The sequence below is a fragment of the Haliaeetus albicilla genome, chromosome 11 (assembly GCF_947461875.1).
Source record: "Haliaeetus albicilla chromosome 11, bHalAlb1.1, whole genome shotgun sequence".
Lineage (NCBI taxonomy): Eukaryota > Metazoa > Chordata > Aves > Accipitriformes > Accipitridae > Haliaeetus > Haliaeetus albicilla.
The window spans coordinates 33731511-33752472 of record NC_091493.1 but is presented as its reverse complement, the minus strand read 5'-3'; the positions used below and the strand labels follow the sequence as shown (position 1 = coordinate 33752472).

Below are 20962 nucleotides of genomic sequence, written 5' to 3'. Positions count from 1 at the left end.
TGAAATGCCTTTTCCTGGGGCAAGTGCATACACTGATTACACAAACACGAACTGAAATTCATTTCCTGAAGACTCTCCATCATTCACATATCCAGGTAACCCTCAAATAAATGGGCTTTAAGCTAAGGTTTGCAGACGTGTTTGAGGAGGTAGCCTGTGAATTCCTAGGCGTTTTTTCCTCCACCTAGAGTTCTTTTAATCTCTCCAGAGCTCCCAGAATAGAGATCAGATTGTTCCCATTTACAGGAAACAAAATTCAGAGATGCATTCAAATTGAGTGCCGCTAACATGTGGGTAATTGAGGTGTAGCAGTGGGTGATTCTCTTGGCAGACACCTGGTTCTTTTCAGTGTGAGCTTAGCTCTTGTAATTTTTACTCTCAAACTTCCTTTCCTTTTCATTCTCACCTTCTTCCTCACTATCCCTACCATATTAACATGATGTTAATTTCTTCATTTTCTTTCCAAGTGCTATTTTTTCCAGGATAGCATTAGACTGTGCTTAAGTATTGTTTTTGTTGTGGGTGGGTTTTGTTTTGGCAGATGTTTATTGAACAAAACAAGATGAAAAGGCAAAGTCAGTTGCTTCTGCAAAATTCTGCTCCTGATCAACAGCTTTTGAAGGCTTTGGATGACAATGCTAAGCTAACCCACACATTAGAAGAAGAGAGGCTTCAACACCAACAAAAGGTAAAACAGGATTACTTTTCATCTCGTGCAGAAGTCTGAAAGCCTCATGATTTTAAGGAGTATCATGTATTTGTTATGTTCAGAATTATTTGAAATCTTGTCCCCCATAAGAGTTTGCAATCTAAAAACTAAACTTCAGACGAGATTGTGATTTCCTTCTTCTGGGTCACTGGTAAGACATGAGTACAAAACCTGAAGGTTTTTCAGCCTGAAGGCTCTGGTTTAGGTAAGTATTTTATTCCAGATGCCAGTAAAGTGCAATTACAAGCATTAAGTCAAGTTCCATTAAGTGAAGAAGAGATGACAGGAGAATATTTTGGACGTTGAGTACTGTAAAGGGTGTTTTTTGGGGATAAGCTAAGAAGACCAGGAGGTGAGAGGTAGGCAGTTCACATTAGTAGCCTGGTCACTTGTTAAAGAAATGCATGAGGAAGAGCCAGACACACTGGAGCAGGGAAATGTTAGGTGAATGCTGCAAAGTGGTGTGATAGGATCTGAAGTGCTAGGATCTAAACAAATACATTCCTTGAAACTGGACTAGGTCAATCTCTAACTAGGAGAAAACACCATTGCTTCACTTGAAAGCTTGAAAATGAGTTTTCCCTTAGCTGTGAGGCCTGTTCTTAAAACTCTGGTAATAGAGTAATGCTAGGAATAAGTAGACAGTTCCTGTATTTTCATCAATGCAGCCATACTAAGACTATAGGTAATCTCACATGCTTCTGAATGAGTATTTTGGAAGAATAATTGCTGGTTCATAGAAAACCTCTGCATCTTTGGCTCCTTGAAGTCTAGAGCAAAATGTATATATTTAGGGAGTTGGGAAGTGATTGCCACTCTGCACCTCAATGCTGCCTCTAAACTTTATCTTCCATAATTCACCCACTGGCATCTGCATGAGTTGAGACAAGGGGGTTTAAATAACCAGCCTGTCAGTGGAAGCAGTCAGTAAGAGAACAAAAATGTCAATGTTCTTGTGCTTCAGATGAAGAAACGTTCTGAATTTAAATTCTAATTATGTGATAAAAACTCTATAAAAAGAAAAAAGGGAACATCTTATAGCTTTAAGTACTTTGGAGCTAAAGATGTATTCTAAAGAAGAGATAAAACAAGTTAGGATCATAACAGAAAATTCTGACATCTTTCAGAAAAATCTGTCCAGCTCTCATTCAAAAATTGTCCTCTTTCTGGGACTTGTAGTTCACTCCTATAGTATAACATCATGGTTTTGGGAATAACTGTGCCTAATGGATTATTTGTCAAAAGAAAGGACAGAAAATACGTTTTATTGTAATGAATGCTGTTTGCCAACTGCAGATCAAAGAATTGGAAGAGCAGCTAGAGAATCAAGCACTGCATAAGGAGATTAGTCGTCTTAAACAGCAACTAGAACTTTTGGAAGAAGATAAAAAAGAACTAGAGCTCAAGTGTCAGAACTCAGAAGAAAAAGCTAGAGACCTAAAGCATTCAGGTAAAATCATGTAATAACTTTCATTTTAGATGTGCAGCTGGGGGGATGCGAGTGGTGCATGTCTAATCGAATTATACATGTTATGTTTGAGACCCCAGAAGCAACAGCTTTTGTGTAGCTGAGATCCAGACCTGTGCTTCACAAGACAAAGTACAGCCACAGAACAGTTGTGTCCAGAATGTGTGTGAGAGAATAACCTTGTAAAACTTCCATAAGGTATAAAAATAATGTTGTTAGATTGCCCCGAGATGGATCGATACATGTGAGTGGGTTTCCATGTGAAAGACACAATCCTTCATATTCAGTCAAAATGTATTCTTACCGAGTTTTAAAAATAAGTAAAATGGGATAACTCTGCTCTTCTTTTTTTTTTTTTTTTTTTTTGCAAAGATGCACAGTGATTTATCAGACTGTGGAGACTACATTGTATGAATTGTACAAAAACATCCCATAATTATCAAGCTACCTAACCATTTAATAGTCTTGCAATAGAAGACACCAGTGAAAATAAAGACATGATTTAGCCCTTCATATTGACATGTGAGAAAACAATTTCTGCTGATGTGAGAGGGTCTGGGGGAGTGTTTTGTTTTTTTTTTTTTTAAACAGATATTTAGAAGGGTAAGTACTGCCTTCAGAGCCCTACAAAAGGAGTTAGCCAAACAAATCCGGTGAGCTTTTATGGCTCATATCCATAAGAATTACACATCTAAATCTCTTACTTGTAGTCAAATATTTTGTTCCATGTCAAGTGACTGAAAGGAAAGAAACAGTCTTGCTAGCTACTGTGTGTGTCTGTCTCAAAGATTTAAACTAATGCCCAAAGAATTTGGGCAGAAAAGATTCACAGAGTATTTAGGAGGGATTTTGTTGCAGTGCAGGTGTTCATACAGTTATTGCTGTCAGGATGGTGCCTGGCTTGTCTGCATCCTATCTATTGAATGAGGAAATTTCTGACCGAATGCTCTTTATTTAAAATTGCCTTTAAAAAGGGCCACTGGTGTGTATGGCCTCGCTATAGAGAATGTTGGTTAAGTATTTCCATGTGCCTTTGCTTTCAGTCCTTGTTCAGCTCAGGGTCTAAGCAGGTGCTAGTTTTAAGTATGATACCTGGTCAGAGAAGCATCTGAGCCCCCCTCAGAGGAGGCCAAAGTCCCTATCCTTAGTTAAGACTCCACGTATAGCCATGCTTTTCCGAAACATGTCCTTAAGAGCAGGATTATCTTTAAGCTTGTTAGCAGTCTTGCTTGGAACTGCTTTGTGTTAGAGTTTCCCATTACCTAGCCTTAAAAATATGCCTAGGCAGCACATGAGTTCTCTTCAGCTGCCTTGGAAAAAAATCTAACCTTCAGAGCAGATTCTTTCCTTCCAGGCTTATTTGTCCTTCATAAGGAATTTATCAGCATAAAGATTGTACCTGGAATTTAAACTCACTCAGTTGATTATTTTTTTTTTCCTTTTTAAATTTAAAAATAAATGTTAAAGATTGTAATTTTAATTTGAATCCATCATTACGAGAACAAAGAACCAGATCCACTTTGGAAATCATATTCTGTACTTCTGCCATAATTCGCACTGTGTTCAGAACAATTGCTAAGAATTTTTGTAACCTAAAGACATTTAAGACTTTTTTTTCCCTCTGTTTCTACCCTTCCCCAGTTAATTGCCTTTGACAACATTTCAGGTGCAGGAAAGTAATTTCGACATTTTAGATCTGACACAAAAACAGGAGAGAAAGAATCCATTCTGCCCACTGCTTGGTTTTGACCATTTTTATGGGGAAAACCCACACCATCAGCAAGACAGAGATAAGTGTGGAAGCTGAAATTGTTCTATTTCTTTCATCTCTTGTTAGTTCATTCTCAAATAGACCATTGCAGGAATGCGATAAACTTTTCCCTACTTTATCATTTTATATGAAGAATCCTGTAGGAGGGAGAGTGTCATTTTAGTTTCAAAAGTAACTTAGGTTGGAGATAAACTGGTTTAATGAGAATCCTGTGCATCTAGGACATTGTTCTTGCTAGAAAATGTTGTCAAAAATAGGACTTCGTAGCAGCTGTGTGTTTTAGTCTTGTTGTTTGGTTTTTAGTTAATTAGTAGCTGGTTTTGCTTAAACCATCAGAGTTGGTTTTCAGAGCAGATGTGAGAAACCAAGAACTCGCTCTAGTTTGTTTTATTGCTCTTGTGCAGTTGATGAACTTCAAAAACGAATACAGCAGTCTGAAAATCCTGCACCACCTCCTCCACCGCCGCCCCCTCCTCCTCTTCCTCCTCCCCCTCCTCCTAACCCTATACGGTAAGTGCTTAAATCAAGGGTCACAGCATTAATGCTTTGCTGAAGCAGAATACATTACATAAGCTTGCATCCAAGCAGGAAGAGTGTCTTTAAAGAAAAAAAGGCTTTCTCCATCTCTCTTGGGCTCTTTACCAGCAGGATGCACTCTGTGCCCCACCTGCCAACAGACTAACACCCTGACCAATTTTGAACAGTGTCTGCCTTGCCAAGCCTAACAAATTGTCTAGATTGTGACTTTGGAGGAGGAGGGATACCTGTCTCCTCTAAATTTAGGAGATTTATTTTTTTCTATTCACCTGATAGCTGTAATTACAGACTTGTGAAATGCTTGTCTGAATCTACTGCTAAGAAAACCCCTTTGAACTAAAGGATATGTTGGATTACAGTGTGTCCCTTCCTGTCGGGTACTGGTGACGAAAATGCAGACTCCATTGAGTTCCCACAATTGCTTTCATAAGTTAAAAAGAAAAAAAAAAAAAAAAACACCAGAAAATTACCACCCCATCATCAAGCAGTTTTGTGTGAAATTATCAAAATTAAGCCTGATTTTTGCAAAGGACTGTGAAAGAGGCTGACCAATATATTATGTATCAGGCATTAGATCCAAATTAATTAACTGAGCCCTAAAGTGTGCTTAGTAAATTTTAGGAACTCAGCTAATCTTCATGTTGTTTGCTTGGTTTTAAAAATAAATGGACTTTGATGACACTTTCTAGCCTTCTGTAATAGATACTACATACAGGAGTTGTGTTCACTGCTGTGTTAAATGTGTGAATAGAGATGATTAGTAGGGAGAATTCATCCCTTTGTGCATCTTGCTTTGTTTTTAGAGATCTATACTAAACATGTTCTGAAAAACTGCGTTTGGTCTTCTGCTTCTTTTACGTCCGTTAACTTATTTGGCTTGCTCGCTTCTTTCTCACTAATGTGTAGCATGAATTAACTGTGTGTGGGTGTTGTGGGGTTTTTTTGTTTGGTTTGTTTAAGTTTGTGCCCTTTACTATTTGGAATAGATAACACTGTTCCTTTTAAGCCCTGTGGTAGCTAAATCAGAGTATTTCCTTCATGCACTGTGATGTTTATGTGCATAGAGGTTGTTTCAGAGCCTAAGCACTGGATGCTGCTCTTGTCTGGAGCAGAGTTTTGACCCTTTATGTCAGGTGGGTCGCTCTACTCTGTAAGGAGCAATGTTCAGTAGGGAGTGATAGGCCCCACTGACACATCAGATGTGCATAGGAGCTTGTACTTGGGCTTTAAGATGAATCATTTCCTTGTCTGGACTTCTACGTTTTGACTATAGTGAAGGGATAATTATTTGACACTGTAAGAAGATTACAAACTTGGAGTTGGTGAGGAGATACTGATCACCATATTTAAGTGTCCTCTGGAGAATAATACTTCAATATCTACAGCTCTTCTTTCCTTTTATTATGCCAGAGCAGCTTCAATTTGTCATGTGTCACAATGAGACACTGTCTTTTAATATTCAAATCTGGAGTGTTTTGATTTGTGCCTAATGTCTGTTAAAAAGAAATAAATTTCTCTGGTGCATTTTGATGGGAGGAATTGTGGGGGGTAATTCAGTACATACATCTGCATTCAAGAACTGTTAAATGAGTCTTTTGTAAGTAGCTGTATAATCAGGTATAAGCAAGCTGTTTGTGTGTCATGTTCAACTTCATTCTAACAGTGTGTAATACAGGACAGAATGACAATCTGCAGTTTCATTTTCTCAAAGGTCTCTCATGTCAATGATTCGCAAGAGATCTCACTCCAACACCAATGTGAGCAAGAAGGAGAAACCTCCTCAGCAGGAGTCAGGTATGGCTCATCCTTTCTCAAGTCTTGCAGATTATTCACTAGGTACTGCAGATAAAGCTGGTGAAAACGAACTGTGGGTACAGATAGTGATGCAAATGCTTATAATTGTCAACAGTAACTGTTGCTATCCATGTCCCAGCGTATTCATCTACCTTGCAGTCCAGAAATGTGATTCCGGCTCAGGTATATGTGCTCTGAGATAGGAAGTGGTATCTTTGGTACTGTAGCTTTGGTACTCCTATGAGGAGCAGCTAAGGACTTCGGTTTTGTCTAGTTTGGAGAAAGGGAGCCTGAGGGGTGACCTGATAGCTCTCTACAGCTTCCTGAGGAGGGGAAGTGGAGAGGGAGGTGCTGACCTCTTCTCCCTGGTATCCAGCAACAGGACCCGTGGGAATGGTTCAAAGCTGCATCAGGACAGGTTTAGACTGGACATTAGGAAGCATTTCTTTACCGAGAGGTTGGTCAAACACTGGAACAGGCTTCCTAGAGAGGTGGTCGATGCCCCAAGCCTGTCAGTGTTTAAGAGGCATTTGGACAATGCCCTTAACATGCTTTAACTTTTGGTCAGCCCTGAAGTGGTCAGGCAGTTGGACTAGATGATTGTTGTAGGTCCTTTCCAACAGAAATACTCTATTCTATTCTGTTCTACTGCAAGCTTCCTCAAGATCCCAAGCAAATTTGTGTAGCCCTCATAGCCATCTATGCCTCTACAACTGAGCTGATGATCAGCATCCAATTTACTTTTTCCAGTAGATTTTAGTATGAACAGTCTTTGAGGCTGCAGATCAAAAACCTTTAGGGAAGACCTAGCACTTGCTGTAACTGAAGAAAAGTTCTAATCTTCCTATTTCTGGCTCTAATGCTTATCAGAGATGTCATTGAGCTGATTTCATTCACTGATGTGGCAGAAAAAGTAATCTTTCTTTTTTTTTCCCTTGGGAAGAGGGTGGTCAAGTTTCTTAGAGGCTCACAGAAGGACCTGACGAGAGAAGTACTTAGCTGGGTATGGTGATGTGCTGGATGAGAGGGATGGGGAGAACAGGATGGTTCAATTTAGGCCCCATGCTGTTACACTGACTCCGTGCAGCTTGTTGAGTTCCACCCTGGCAGTTTGGTACTGCCTGTAGTAGTTGCACCATAGCAGGGTTGAGAGGCTCAGCCTGTGCCTGCAAACTGGAGACACTACAGCATGTAGCTGCAGCTACAGTGTGTGCAGGGCTTTGCACTTCCACAGGTTATCTGGAAGAGGCAAAAGAACAAACCCAACAAGCATTAAGCGGAGAGCAGATTATATACAGCATAATACAGGGAAGCTTCCAATTTCCAAATGGCTTCTTGTTTCTGATTTCTTCTGTCCAGAGCCTCTCCGCAGAGCTAGTTTGTTAAATGCTTCAGTTTTCATCCCTCAATTCATATCTTGCAAAATTACCACTGGGAGTTGACTGTAATGCTAATCCTTTAACAATACTGAAAACCTAAAACAAAACAGAATCTTGCACTAAGGTGACTCTGCATGCAAAGTAACAGCTGAAATTGCATTTTATTGTTGTTAATGGAAGCTGGAAGATTAGTAGGTTGAGAACAGGATTTAAGTACAGATCATGAGTGCCTGAGGAGTCAGAGCTAGTTAGACAAGCATTGCCAGTTAAATAACCAAGGTTTTTCTCGCTGTTCCTATCTTCCTTCTGAAACAGCAGGAGTTTGTTTGTAGTGAATTGCTTAACCTATTTGCTGCCACTTAAACAAAGAAGGGGGCTGCAGAAGGGAACCTGACTGAAATTCTAGGTATAGGATATAACTGTTAAAAAAAACGCTGTTAGCAGACTGTAATGGTATGTAAGCATGGCTGGTTTGTTGGATGGGACCAACAGGCAGAAAGTGGGGGAAGGAAGTATTACCCCTCCCATTTTTCAGGTGAGGAACTGAGGAATGGGGTGACTTGGGCAGGTCCCTGGGGGGATCTTTGGGACCTGGTTACCAGTCTGAGAGAAGTAAGGTTGTTGGTCTGGGTGAAATAATTAGAGAAGTGACCTTGTACCGAGATCTCTGATGAAGAGTCAATCTTATCTTTCAGTAAAAGTTCAATTATGTTGCCTTCATTTATCAGGTTTCCTTACCTTGAAGTGTCCTAGATGTTTTGATTACACCTTTTTGTTGAGACTGTTACAAACAGTGATTGCGGGAAATACTATGAAATTCACTATAAGTTCTCTACACCCCATTCTTTCATTATTTATTAGCAAACTTTAACAGTTCTGACCTTTCTTCAATCACATATAAACTGCTTCTTCTCTTAATAGTTGAGCTGTTCTTAAAATAAAAATAAAAAAAGGGGGAAAGTTCTCTCTTGATCTAGTTATTATATCCAACTTGAGGCTTGTTTTGACCCTTGTTAAGGACTTAGAATGAGTGGTTTCTATCCCGTACCATCAATTAAGCTTTTATATTTGAAACAGCCTGTTTGTGAAATTAAAGCCTGACATTAAATCAGCTTACAATACAGAAACTGCATTTCTATGAATCATCAATAGTACCCTGACAAGTGAGAGAGCGAAAGTCTATTTAAAATTACTGTTATATAAGGTACAACATTGCAGCTTTGAATAGTGTCAACCATATTTCTCCATGTATTTGCTTTAAGTACTCTTTTTTTTCCCTTTTGGTATGGCACGTTAAGTGTCTTTTGTTAATGTTATCCAGAACACTGATAAGTTAACAGGTATTGTTTAGGTTCATCACACAGTTTCCCGTTTCATCTGAACACTTTGCAGTCCTGATACTGAATCTCTTGAAGAAGCAACCATTTCCTTTCATGGTATTTAAGTTTTGCCCTTTAACTAGATGCAGTGTTCTTCAGATGTGTGGTTTTAGTTCAGTCTGAAATATTGGTGTGTCGTTCCAGCCGGGTTCTTAAACCCATGTGAAATATAAGACGCGTTTGGTAGTCTTGTGACGGGCTGCATACAGGCCTCGCCATGGGGCATTATGAACTTGGCCTGTGTTGATGAAGCTGTAGAAATTTCTGCTGAGCCACAGTGAAGAGATACAGTGGAATTGGGGCCGTATTATTCAGTGCTTGGTGCTTCAGCCTGTAGCACTGAGCTTTTGCAATTCCCAAGTTCCAATTATAGGAGCTTTGCATTTTTCGGGATCTGGGCCCTGCTTCTGTCCAAACTTCTACAAGCACTGCGGTTTGGTGTTTGCGAAGTCCACAGCTGGATCCTCAGTTTGTGTAGATTGGCATTTTATCCTTGAAGAGCTTGTGACAGTTTAGCTGATAGCAAAGATCACTAATAGCGCTGTATCCAGAAACCAGAATTCCTGTTAACGAGACATGAGGTTGCTGGTTTCTGCTACCATATAGTTGTATGCAGTGTAAGGTAAAGTGCCTCTTTGTGGTGGGGAAAATTAAGAGTCAGACAGTGGTCCTGTAAGAAGGACCCTGTGAACAGCCCACTTATGGGGAGAAAAAAAAGCCTGTATATTTATGCTTATCATTTTCATTTTTAATAAAACTGAGAAAACCCATGCATTTGGGTAGTACATGAGCAATATGCATGACACGTACAGGCAGGAAGACCTACTGCATGGAGTATAACTAAGTACGTTGTATATGTAAATGCTGTTTCATCATTAAAACTAATTTATGATTATGGTAACTGGCTGTATGTGGCAAGCAAGCTGTTTAGGAGGCCATCTGTTTAACATGTTTTTTTTCTTTGTACTATTTCTCTGTTGTTCATATCTGGAATGTGATATGCTCTTTGATTTTTGGAACAGGTGAAGAAGTTACGGATCTGAAGAGACAAGCTGTTGAAGAAATGATGGACAGAATTAAAAAGGGAGTTCATCTGAGACCAGTCAACCAGTCAAGCAGGCCTAAAACAAAGGTTTGGAATAAATAGCAGAGCAATATTAGTGAAGTACAGTAATTTACACTGAAAATAAATCAGGCTTTCTGTAAAATTCATTCAAAAGAATACATTTGCTTCACTTACCTCATTTGCTTTGCTCAGAATTAGAGCAACATATATCTGAAGAACAGAAACAGAAGTGAAGCCAACAGTAAGTAAATAGAAGTCCAGTTTCTTTGACACAGAAAGGAACTTAAAGCAAACATCTTGTAAACAAATAGCTACTGAGAAACAAAAAGCACAGAGAGAATAACTGAACTGGGTAAAGGGGTGATCAAGAAGTAGACTGTATTTAGTAGTATTTCTTCCTTTATGCAGCACTTAGCACTATTACCTGAATTTGGCTTCTAGGAGCTATTGCTTACCATCTTCACAAAAGCATACTCTTTCTTTATGTATAGGCTGTGATTCACAGTGTTAAGAGCTAAGGCTTTTCCCTTCATCTGTATAAGAAAATAGATTGAATGTTAGACCTGTGCCCATGAGAGGAGGGAGCAGAGGAACATAATACAACTGCATGCCTGTGCAGCAGACCCTTGTGCGATGTCCGTCTTCAAGTACAAAGTCTGTCACGGTCCATTTCACATGTTTTTTAACATGCATGTGTTGTGTTTGTTTACAGCCAGAAACACCAAAGCCCTCTGAAAGTGCAATGAAAGAATTAAAAGGGATTCTGGTAAGAAAACTCATAGTTTATATTTCAGTTTTTTCTTCTCATTGAGTTGACAGGGCCTTCTGTGCAAAATAGCTAAGTATTTGAAACTTCTGCATTAGTGTTTTGGTTTGAAGCTGTAGAGCAGTTTTGGAGTGAATCGCCGATTCCACTTTTGACTTTGGTCTGACCGAAAGATTGGTTCTGGTCTTGCTAACAGAATGTATTTTGGAGGAAACGAGCCTGTTAACTCTGCTCTGGGTTTGTATGTTCCTGCCACTAGAGGGGATGTTATGGTCTGCATCTGCCATAGATCCTTTGGAAACTTTCCAAGTACTCACAGTGAGGATGCTTAGGGAGGGAGAAGCAGCTGAATATATCTAGTCCAAAGTAAAGCCCCTGGAGTGCACATACAGTAGATGTAGGGTTCTCCTCATCAACTGTTCTGATCTCCTGCTCTCTCCTGAGGCACCGAATTTCTTGTTAGTGTAGACGTAGCCTAAATAGAGTAAGAGCTCTCTAGTCTGTCTGCATTTATATGTAGACAAAATTGATTCTGAATAGCTGTCCACATACCCATTTATCACTAAATAAAAACTTCAGGCATGTATTTGGTCCTCCTCAGAGCAACATGCTAAGTTTGCTCTTGTTCTGTCCTTTACTCATACATTGCATTGCTTATTTAACTGGTTGCTTCTTTTGCATGAGTGCTAAAATTGTATCAAACAGTCAGAAGGAGCTGTAGTTCTTGCTCCCTGACTTCTGTGACCCTGAAGCTTTTAAAGTTGAAGTGCAGCTTTGGCGCACGAGGTGAAATTTTGCCTTTGTAAGGTGAAATATGGTGAAATTCTGCCCGTATTGAAGCAATGAACTTCACATCCACTCTACAGAAGGTAAGGCTAATTATTCTAATCATCCATAATAGCACCTAAACAGCCCTTATAAAAATAACTTCAGTATTGTGTTGGGTGATGCAAGGCAGTACAGCAGAGGGGGTAGCCACAGCCTGTGCTGTGATTTAAAATCACGAGTGTGGCACCAATGACGTGTTAAACTTACTGTTCTCCAGTCACATGAAAGCAGGGGAAGAAGGGAGGAAATGATCTAGAGAGCCACCAGACCTTAATGCCGAGCTCTAATTAGAGGGACACATAATTAAATGTGGAGATAAATAGAAAATGCAACACAGAGATTATGTTTTAAATTGAACTCTAATTATAGGAATAGTTTGATATGGTGTGCTGTTTGGACCAGTGAGGGTTGGGCTGAATGATCCTGCCGAAGGTCCTTTCGTTTTCTAATAGCTGTTTTATTTCTTTGACACTGTATCACTGCCATTAGGGGAGACTTGATTATGTACTCAGGGGAAGCAGAGAGAAACCTGCAGTCACTGTACTTCTGTATCTAGCTTGTTGCTTTTGAGCCCTTCAGGATATTTGCAGTATAAGACAAACTGTGTAAAATCCAATTCCAGTCTATTCTTGAGACCAATCATTATGCACAGTCAGACAACAAACATGGGGGTGGGATGTGATGGAGTAAACGTTTGTTGTTACTATGCTAATTATGCATTTCATGTAGACCTCCATATAGTTGTTACAAACAAAACACATTTATGTTCTGCAAATTGCAGAGTTTGAGTGACTCGTTGTTCAAGTTGCTTTCGTACATGTACATTTGTACAGATCTGGAGCATACTACTAATTAATAATGTACCTTCTCAGTTAAATTTCAAATAGTTGGTAAAGAAAATATTTTAATTTGGGGGCAGGGGTGAAGAATTAGAATTAGAGTTACTTTGCTGGGATCCTGAAAGTAGCACAGCTTTTGCAACTTGTGATGCCATTTCCTTTGTCATTTGCTATTTCTGCTCAGAAGTTATGTGCTTGTCAACAAAAGATGTTAAGAATATGTTATTTAAGCTCTGGAAAAATTCTATACAAGTCTGACACGTTTTGGAAGGCTGAATAAACAGGATTCCTGGGCATTGCTAAAGATGGCAAGACTCAGAGGGAGAATGAAATAGCATATGGGTCCCAAATTTTCAGTTGCATTGTAAACATTTTGGGGAAATTTTACAGTCAAGTGGGTGCTGATCCAGTAACTGACTCTTGTCAGTTGGGAAATGCATGCAGTATGCACTATGTGCATGTTAAAATTCCTGTGGGCAAGTTTGGGAGGTTTCAGGCTTTGATTAAAGCCTTTGCCCCCTCCCCCCCTTTAAGAAAAGTGCTGCTGGGCTTGCAGCTTCACTGATACAAAATACTAACCTTGGCATAAGGCAGCAGTAGCATGCGTTTCTATTTTGTATGTATAAAAAAACTGTTTCAACTTGAGATCTAACTCTCTGCGTAAGAGAAACCATGAAGTATGTGGATATAGGGTCAGGTTTATGACAGATCAGCTGGATTATAGGATATAATGACATGCTGCAGTTGCAGCTAGTACGTACTGACTTCTACAGATACGTGTGCACACCAGGATGCAGCAACAAAGGACCACGCTAAAATATAAAACATGCTGGAGCCGTAAAATATGGATCTTTGGCTTTTTGCTAATAGAGGTTAATTATGGGCATGATAACGCTGTAGCAGTTTTTTAAGATCCTTTAAATATTAAGATGGAGGAAATTGGCAGTTCCCTGCAAACATCAGAATTTGTTCAGTAGTGATCCAGAGCATCTCTCTCAAGCCTGATATCAACCCTCTAATGTGTAGGTAAGTATGGTTAATCTCTAAAGTGGGAAATCCAAGTAAGGGGAGGGAAGACTGGTGAGCCAATCCCCAGATGCTCGCTGTTGTACTAATGGAAGAGCTTTGCACACCGGTCTAGAACTGCAGTTGCTTTTCTGCAGTTTAAAAGGTTCTTGCGTTGTGCACGTGAGATGTTTGGCAAGGCATAATAGGTCCTCAGAGAGCTTTTCATGCCTATTTCTTGCTTTAGGAAACATTGAATAAATCAACTAGTTCCCGAAGCTTGAAGTCCCTTGAAACAGACAGCAGTGAAACAGAGCTGGAACGAGTTCTGCGACGCCGGAAAGTAACCACTGACCAGGACAGTGGCAGTAAGTGGCTGGACTCCTTTGTAGTCCTCTTCCTCTCCCTGCATTAAGTGACTCTTGAAGCTTTACTTTCTTTTCCAGACCATTGCCATTTCAGCCATTACGGAGAACCCTGCTTACTTCTACAGTGACTCACTTCCCCATCACACCTGTCGCTTTTCATCCCCATTTTCTCCAAGAGATGCCTCTGTCAGGATTTTCTGCGCACACAGCCGTATATACACAGGTTCCTCTGTCCTGCCTGGAGCTCAGACATTGTTATTGGAGCTAATAGTGTGAGCCTACTGTGAAAATACTCTTGAAAGTAATGGTAACCAGAGAAATGAGGATTTAGGACTAATGTTTTGAATTAACCTCTTCTGCAGAGCAAGCGCCTGCAGTTTTTAAAGCTATGCTTTACTATCATCATCGGTAAGAACCCGTTAATGTTCTGCCTGGCTAGAAACACAGTCTGTGCAAGTGTAAGTGCATGCCATAGTCGATGCAGATGTGGCTGGTTTTAATGTCACTGTATGGTTTTAGCTTGGACTTTGTAGGTAGACAGTTCACTGACTTCTCATTAGTATGAGAACAGGCTTTTTTGTCATTGGGCTGGCTCTTGCTCCAGTTGCACTTCAGGCTGAGAGAGCACTGGCAAGTTGTGACTTGGTAGCGCTGTGTGGGCAGCAGGACTTACCATCCCAGAAGGCAAGGGGACTGAGTGCATGACTGTGTCAATATAGCAAGCCCTGCTTGTGGTACAAGAAAGGGTTAATCCTGGTGGGGAGAGCAGAAGCTGCAAATACAGTATTTTGATACTCTGCATGCACTGGATGCTGTTCGTTAAAATTCCAAGCAGTTAGCTTGAATTCTGCTGTGCTTATTTGTTGTTTCTAGACCAGTCAATCCGGATAACAGAAGCATTAAACTTTCTTTGGGTTTTAGGTCCCACTGGAACCTTGGCCACATCAGAATCAAAATCTCTGCCTGTGCTAGGTTTGGGAGCCAGTGCTGCACAAACAGCGTTGAACAAGAAAGACCTGGAGACGGAATTCAGTTCCAAAGTACCTGACTCAGGTCCTGTCTCTAACCAGCTTAAGGGTGTCACGGGCTTCAAGCCTACATTACAGTAAGTAGAATATGGATTTCTAGATATATTTGAGTACCAGATCTGTTTAGCTGGTGCATTTTGAAAGTGATTTAATAGCAAATTTGGTTAACAGGATAAATGTACAGTCTGCAGCTGTTTACCACTGACTCCTTAAATAATTTGCAGCCTCACATGGAGGTAGAAATCAAACTCTCTGTAATAAAGTTCTTTTCCTATAAAATCTGTGAACATTCTTCAAAAAAAAAGTTCATCTTCTCTGCCAAAAAAAAGAACTCAAAGAGTTTTTAAGGAATAGCAAGGTTGAGGGTTTTTTTCCATATCCTGAAGAGAAGAGGGATGATAATTATACAGTTAAGTCTTGATTTAAAAAAAAGGTCATTCTAGGATGATATGGTGAAAAATAGAGTCATGTAAGTCATATTGGTCTATATGCAGGTGTGTGGGGCAGTATCTGTTGGACCAAAACAAGTCCTGACTATTACTTTTAAATGTTTGTTGCTAAAAATTCTGAATTACCTTGAAATCTCAAGATTAAGATTCTTCAAAAACAAAAAATACAGTTAGTGCTGCATTTGCACAGGTGGCAGAATAATCTTTCGTCACAACAGTTTGAAGACCCAAGGTGCCAGTTAAGCATCAAAGAGTTAAACCTGCTTCAGAAATATTTATTTCTGACAGATCCACGGAGGATTGGTTTGTTTTACAATACCAAGCTCCTTTTGAACTTAGGCTGTGCACTTGCTTCAGTTGCCTTGCCAGGTTGTTTGTTGGTTTGTCACTTCAAGAAAAGGAAATAGATGAGACAAATCAGATCAGCAGAATATTGTAATCATGGCTAATTAAACCGCTGATTTCCTGCTCTATCAGTTAAAACATACCACCAGTACCAATTCTAGCAAGTGTCTGTTGCTTGGTTCAAAAGAGTAAGTCACAACAAATGAACTGGAAATTCAGTTCACATCTATTCTTATGAACTGATATTTACTTCGCTCTCCGCAGGTACTTTTATCATTTATTTTTGAATGGATAAAGAGCCCAATTTCCTGTTATGCTCTACAATTTTCTTTAATTTGCACCAAGTTTTAAAAGCAGAATGCCTTTTCCAATCATATGTGTTTTCCCCTTTTATTTCATTTAAGTATCCTTAGAAGAAAGATGATCTTCATTTTAATTTAATCAGAAAGATGAAGATTTGTTAAACAGTTAATTTGACATGAATAATGCCATTGCATTTTCTTGAACTGCTACCCTGACAGAAAGGTGAGGTTCTTCTTGAAAAATACTGTGTTTGTAGTTTGTGGATTTCTACAATGTTGAGCAGATAACCTTAATCAGAAAATACAGCAACTCCTACCACCTTTTGCCTACCTTTATTCCACCAAACTAAGTGGAAATTGCATTTACAAGAAAGGAAATGAAATAATTGCAGGCCCCAAGGTCTCACAGAATGCATGGTGAATTGACAGTGAAAAGGATCTTGTGTTGACAGTCACAGTTGTTATGTGTTATAAAAGCATATGTGAAGCTCAATTTATTTCTCAGCTTGCCTATACAGTGACATCCTAAAAGACACATTTCACTTTAATTTATCTGTTTAAAGCCTTAAAACAAATGTGCTGGGCCAGATTCCTTAGTGCTGCAGGGCTGCTTTGCATCAGTCACTGGTGTAAACCTGCTTAATGGGAAAGGCTGATTGTTGAGGATGGTTTTCCAGTGAGAGGGAAGGTGCTGGGGCTCTCATACTCTTCTGCTGCTGGGCTGGCAGGGAGGAGCAGAAATAACCTAGATGCTTCATACCATGTTGAAGTGCAGTTACTTTTCTTTTTTCTCCTGGGTACTGTTTGCAGCAAAGGTTAGTAGAAGCAGCCTCCAGACTCCAAGGTGTGCAAGCGCTGTTTTGAAACAGGGCTCATTTGAAGCAGATATCAGAAGGAAGTTCATTTGTCTTAACATGTCTGACAACTTGGCTCTCTAATTAGGCAGTTTTCTGGGCTTCCCTGGGTACAGCTATACTAGCAGTTTAGTTTGGATCAGCAGAGCACTTCTGAAGCAAATCTCCCTATTGTCCCCATTTGCTATGCTTTGGTTTGTATCCTGGAGTGGTCTTAGTGCATAAACTGGATCCCTGGATTCATTAGGTGAGTGAAACTAAACCAGAAGACATGATCCAGCCTTTAATGACTGGCCCAGGGGCCACAAGAGAGCTCGGTCAGTGAATAACCCCCCTGAAACGTGTGTTATGAGGACATGGGTCTGAAACACAGGCTGTTTCCCTCTACGCATCTGCTCCTGTTGCACCACACTATTTCCTAAAGTAGGCTGTGTTAACTAAACAAACAGTACGCTGCTTTGACCAGATACCCTAAATGACAAAGGCATACAAAAGATTTATTGTGGCTCTTCTTCTCCGTATTCACACCTGAGGTAAAAGGATGCAGCTGTCTCATCATTTGCAATTCCTTGAGAACTGACAAAGGTGTGACCTGCTTCAACTGTTTGCAGCAGCTAAGCAAACCTTTTATAGCACAGTAGAGGATTACATGTCTAATAATTACCAGATGTCTCTTGCAGTGCAGTGTTTATTCTTTTTTCTTCACCTGGATTTTAATGTACAGCTTCCTATAGAAAACCTTAGGAATAGTTGTGCACGAGGTATCTCTCTTTGCTGCAACATCCATTTATTAAGTCTTGTAATCTGAAGGAGGAGGTAATACAGACATTTAAATGCAAACAGCCCTATTCATCATTCTTTATTCACATTGAGTAACAGTTCAGCACACCTGTTCTCGTGGAGAAAGAAGGGGACGCCTTTGAAAAAGACCCAGTCTTGAAAATATACCTGTGAACAGCATGTAGACAGAAGTCAGCTCATTGAGTAAACCCCTGGATCCTCCCCACCCCCGAGTCAGTGACGATCCAACCTAAATGCACACAGGGTAAGGAATTTCAGTCTTTGGCTGAGGTAGGCCTCCGCACCTAACGTGGTTACTCCTGTGGTTAAGCGTTACCAAAGCACTGGACTCCAGCTGAATCAGCTGGGCCACTTGTGTCAGTAGCCAAAGGAGGGGTTGTGGAAAAGGGTTGTAACGTTGACAAATACCGGTTGATTCTGAAACTTTCCTGTAACCACACTAAGTGATGATAGCTCGGAGAACTTAATTCAGAAGAAAAATTTGGGTTTCGAACCACTAGGTGAGCTGTTATTTCAGCGTAGGAGATTGTTAGAAGAAGGGTTTGAAGCCATTAAGGAGGTGATTTGGAATGTGTGGTTTTGCTGAGGTGGTGCTGAGGGGGAAGACATCAATAATGTGTGTCCTGTAGGGAAATTGAGGCCTTACCTCAGTATTCAGGTAACTTCCTCTGCAAATCTCTTCCCAAATGTTTAACCCAGCATGAGTGTAATTCTGTGACAATTGCTTAGAAGAGAATAGGTGACAATTTAGTTCCCTTAGGAGCAAAGAGAGTTCCCCTGACTCCCTGCGGTGTGTAGACACAGAAGGGAAAGGTGTGTCTGGCTCTGCCCCTGGGTTTTGGGTTTGGGGTTTTTTTTCCAGCACTTTGTAAACATTTTGTTTCTGGGCAGCAGAGTTCTCCGCTAACACAGTGAACCACAGAGCGGGTTAGTCTTAATCTGATGATTTTATACAATTAAAGGATTTGTCCTCCTTCTCCTGGCTGTAATCTTAGTACCTCTGAATCATCTACCAGCTCTGCGGGAAGCAGCTCAGCCTCAGCTAGACAGAACTGCAAAGGTTTTCCAGTGCAGCTTGAACATGGGCAATTTAGTTTGAACAACAAATGAAGAAAACAATGGGATGTTCTGGAAGTTTGGGGTCTCCTCAGTTTTAACTGTTTTAAAAGCTACTGTCACGCGTTTTTCTTAGAGTGTACTTTTTGTGTGCTCTCTCAGTGCAGGTAGAAGCTCTCCAAGATCCCTCATTTAAATGAATTTGCCAATCTTTTTGAGCACTTTCAAAAAAGCACCTAAAAATGGGAACAATTTCCATACTGAAGATTGCAGTTCCGTTCTACTCGCTGCAATGTTGACCACCTTTCTACTCAGCTAGATTTAGCAGGGGCATTCCTGAAACAGAGAAGGTTTCTTGCACTTTCTTCACAGATGCCTGGTGTTATAGATAGTACTGGTACTATCAGAGGGGGGGGACCAACAGACTAATTCACTAGTGTCACTGTTTGTATTCCCTGTAATTTATTTTTGACAAATACTGTAGTGTGATGGAATTTTCTATTCATTGAAGACTTTCAAGACTTGGAATTGGTGTTATTTTTTACTGTTGTTCGGTATTAGCCTTTGGTCCTGTCAGTTGTATTCCCCTGCCTTGTTAAGAATTCTAAGATATTTAATAAACACATCTGCAGTTCAGCTTTTATTCTCAATAAAGGTTTTTGACTGAGGATAAAATTGACTCGCCTCTTGTGGTCTGGCATGCCCCGGACAGACCACGACGGCACTCCGCTGAGCTGAGACCCACTCTCCTGTACAGCCTGACACCGTGGGCTGGTTGGTCCGGGTCTGACACAGGACAGGCGAGCTGTTGTTACTTGGCAAACCCTCCTAGCGTGGTAGTTTGGAAAGGACATACAGATTGGAGTGTGAGCTTTATTGCACAAGGGATGTTTGTCCTCAGTTATGGGGATCTTGTAGGAAAATGGGAATGCTGGGGTCAGGGTGGGAGGTAGTTAGGCAAAGAGGAAGCTATAATTGACATGGAGGCATGGTTTTTAAATGATATAAAGAAGCAACTGGTGGTGAGCAACCGTCAAATTAGCTTAATGCTTCAGATCTCATCTTTTGGCGAGTAAGGAATAGCACCGGTTGAGTTTTATTTTGGTTTTGAAAGCAATTTGGCTTTGAAGATGGATGATGGCACTAGATTAGGGAGCTCACTGAAAGACAAAGTACACTAATTTGATGCCATGTTAGTAGCAGCTTTTGTAGCAGAAATTAATTCATTCGTACCATCTCAGATTCCAGGCAGTAAGTATCTGCATGGAGTCTCCCCTGCCTATGCTACGTACTTGCAAAACCAGTCTTTGTTGGAACAGATTTTTGACAGTATTTTCTAAATATGCTGCAAACCCCACAGATTTCCCTACAGTGTTTTCCTTGAATGGTTTCCTTTAGCTTTCTGCTTTTACATATAGTTAGAAAATTGGATGGGACTTCATCCAATAAAATTTTCCATTATATTTACACAAAATTCTGGTTTCTAATGGAAACATATTACAATGATTTCACGAATAGAGCACCAAGCAAGGTTAAATAATACCAAGATTATAATATTAACCAGAGGAAACGAAGAAAATCCAAGTCTCAGGGGACAATCCAATCCTTAGTTTGTCCTTTTGTACTCCTACTGTAAATTATTTACAAAGGGTATGGCAGTACTAGTTCACAGATGGCCTGTCAGGCGTAACCCTTTATTTTTACACCTTCTGTAGCTTCCGTAACTATATAAATAGAATATATCGCTTTTGATACTCTTATATCACAAGCAGCCCTCAGTACTGCATGGGACTTTGCACATCCCATACAATTAATCTAAAATGCATTTATCATCTAAATCTGGATTTCACAGTACAAATTTTATGTGTTTAGTCATAAAAATATACGCAGACTTATGAACAATTACGTATGAATGGGTACAACAGAACTAGGTTTTCAATTTCTGGCTTATGTATATAGTTGGACAAATAACAAGAATACTGATAACAACATTAACAATCTTAATGAGGGAAGAGCTTTGCATAGAACTAAATGCAAATACTTTGGCTGGACAAATTTGTAATTGTTCAAAACTGTGGCTAACTGTATCTGTACTAATTGCTTTTCCCAGCTTTATTTGTAGCAGTAAAACCTGTTTTTTGAAAGGGAGCACCAAAATTATGTTCATTCTTGCACTGAAACTTTATTATGTCTGCATTCGGCTCTTGACAAACTATTG

At 40.0% G+C, this 20962-nt stretch overlaps 1 protein-coding gene across 4 annotated transcripts in view; it reads left to right on the top strand.

The window, feature by feature from the left end:
* SHTN1 (shootin 1) overlaps window positions 1-20962 on the top strand; it is a 66844-nt gene that overhangs the window by 41849 nt on the left and 4033 nt on the right. For 2 of the 4 annotated variants that reach the window (XM_069797067.1, XM_069797069.1), the window contains 8 exons: window positions 542-688; window positions 2006-2159; window positions 4353-4458; window positions 6197-6279; window positions 10060-10169; window positions 10816-10869; window positions 13789-13909; window positions 14831-15014. In XM_069797067.1, the coding sequence (XP_069653168.1) occupies window positions 542-688; window positions 2006-2159; window positions 4353-4458; window positions 6197-6279; window positions 10060-10169; window positions 10816-10869; window positions 13789-13909; window positions 14831-15014 (959 nt within the window). Of the gene's footprint in view, window positions 1-541; window positions 689-2005; window positions 2160-4352; window positions 4459-6196; window positions 6280-10059; window positions 10170-10815; window positions 10870-13788; window positions 13910-13987; window positions 14182-14830; window positions 15015-20962 lie in introns of those variants that run through there. The other 2 variants (XM_069797068.1, XM_069797070.1) reach the window with 2 other exon arrangements.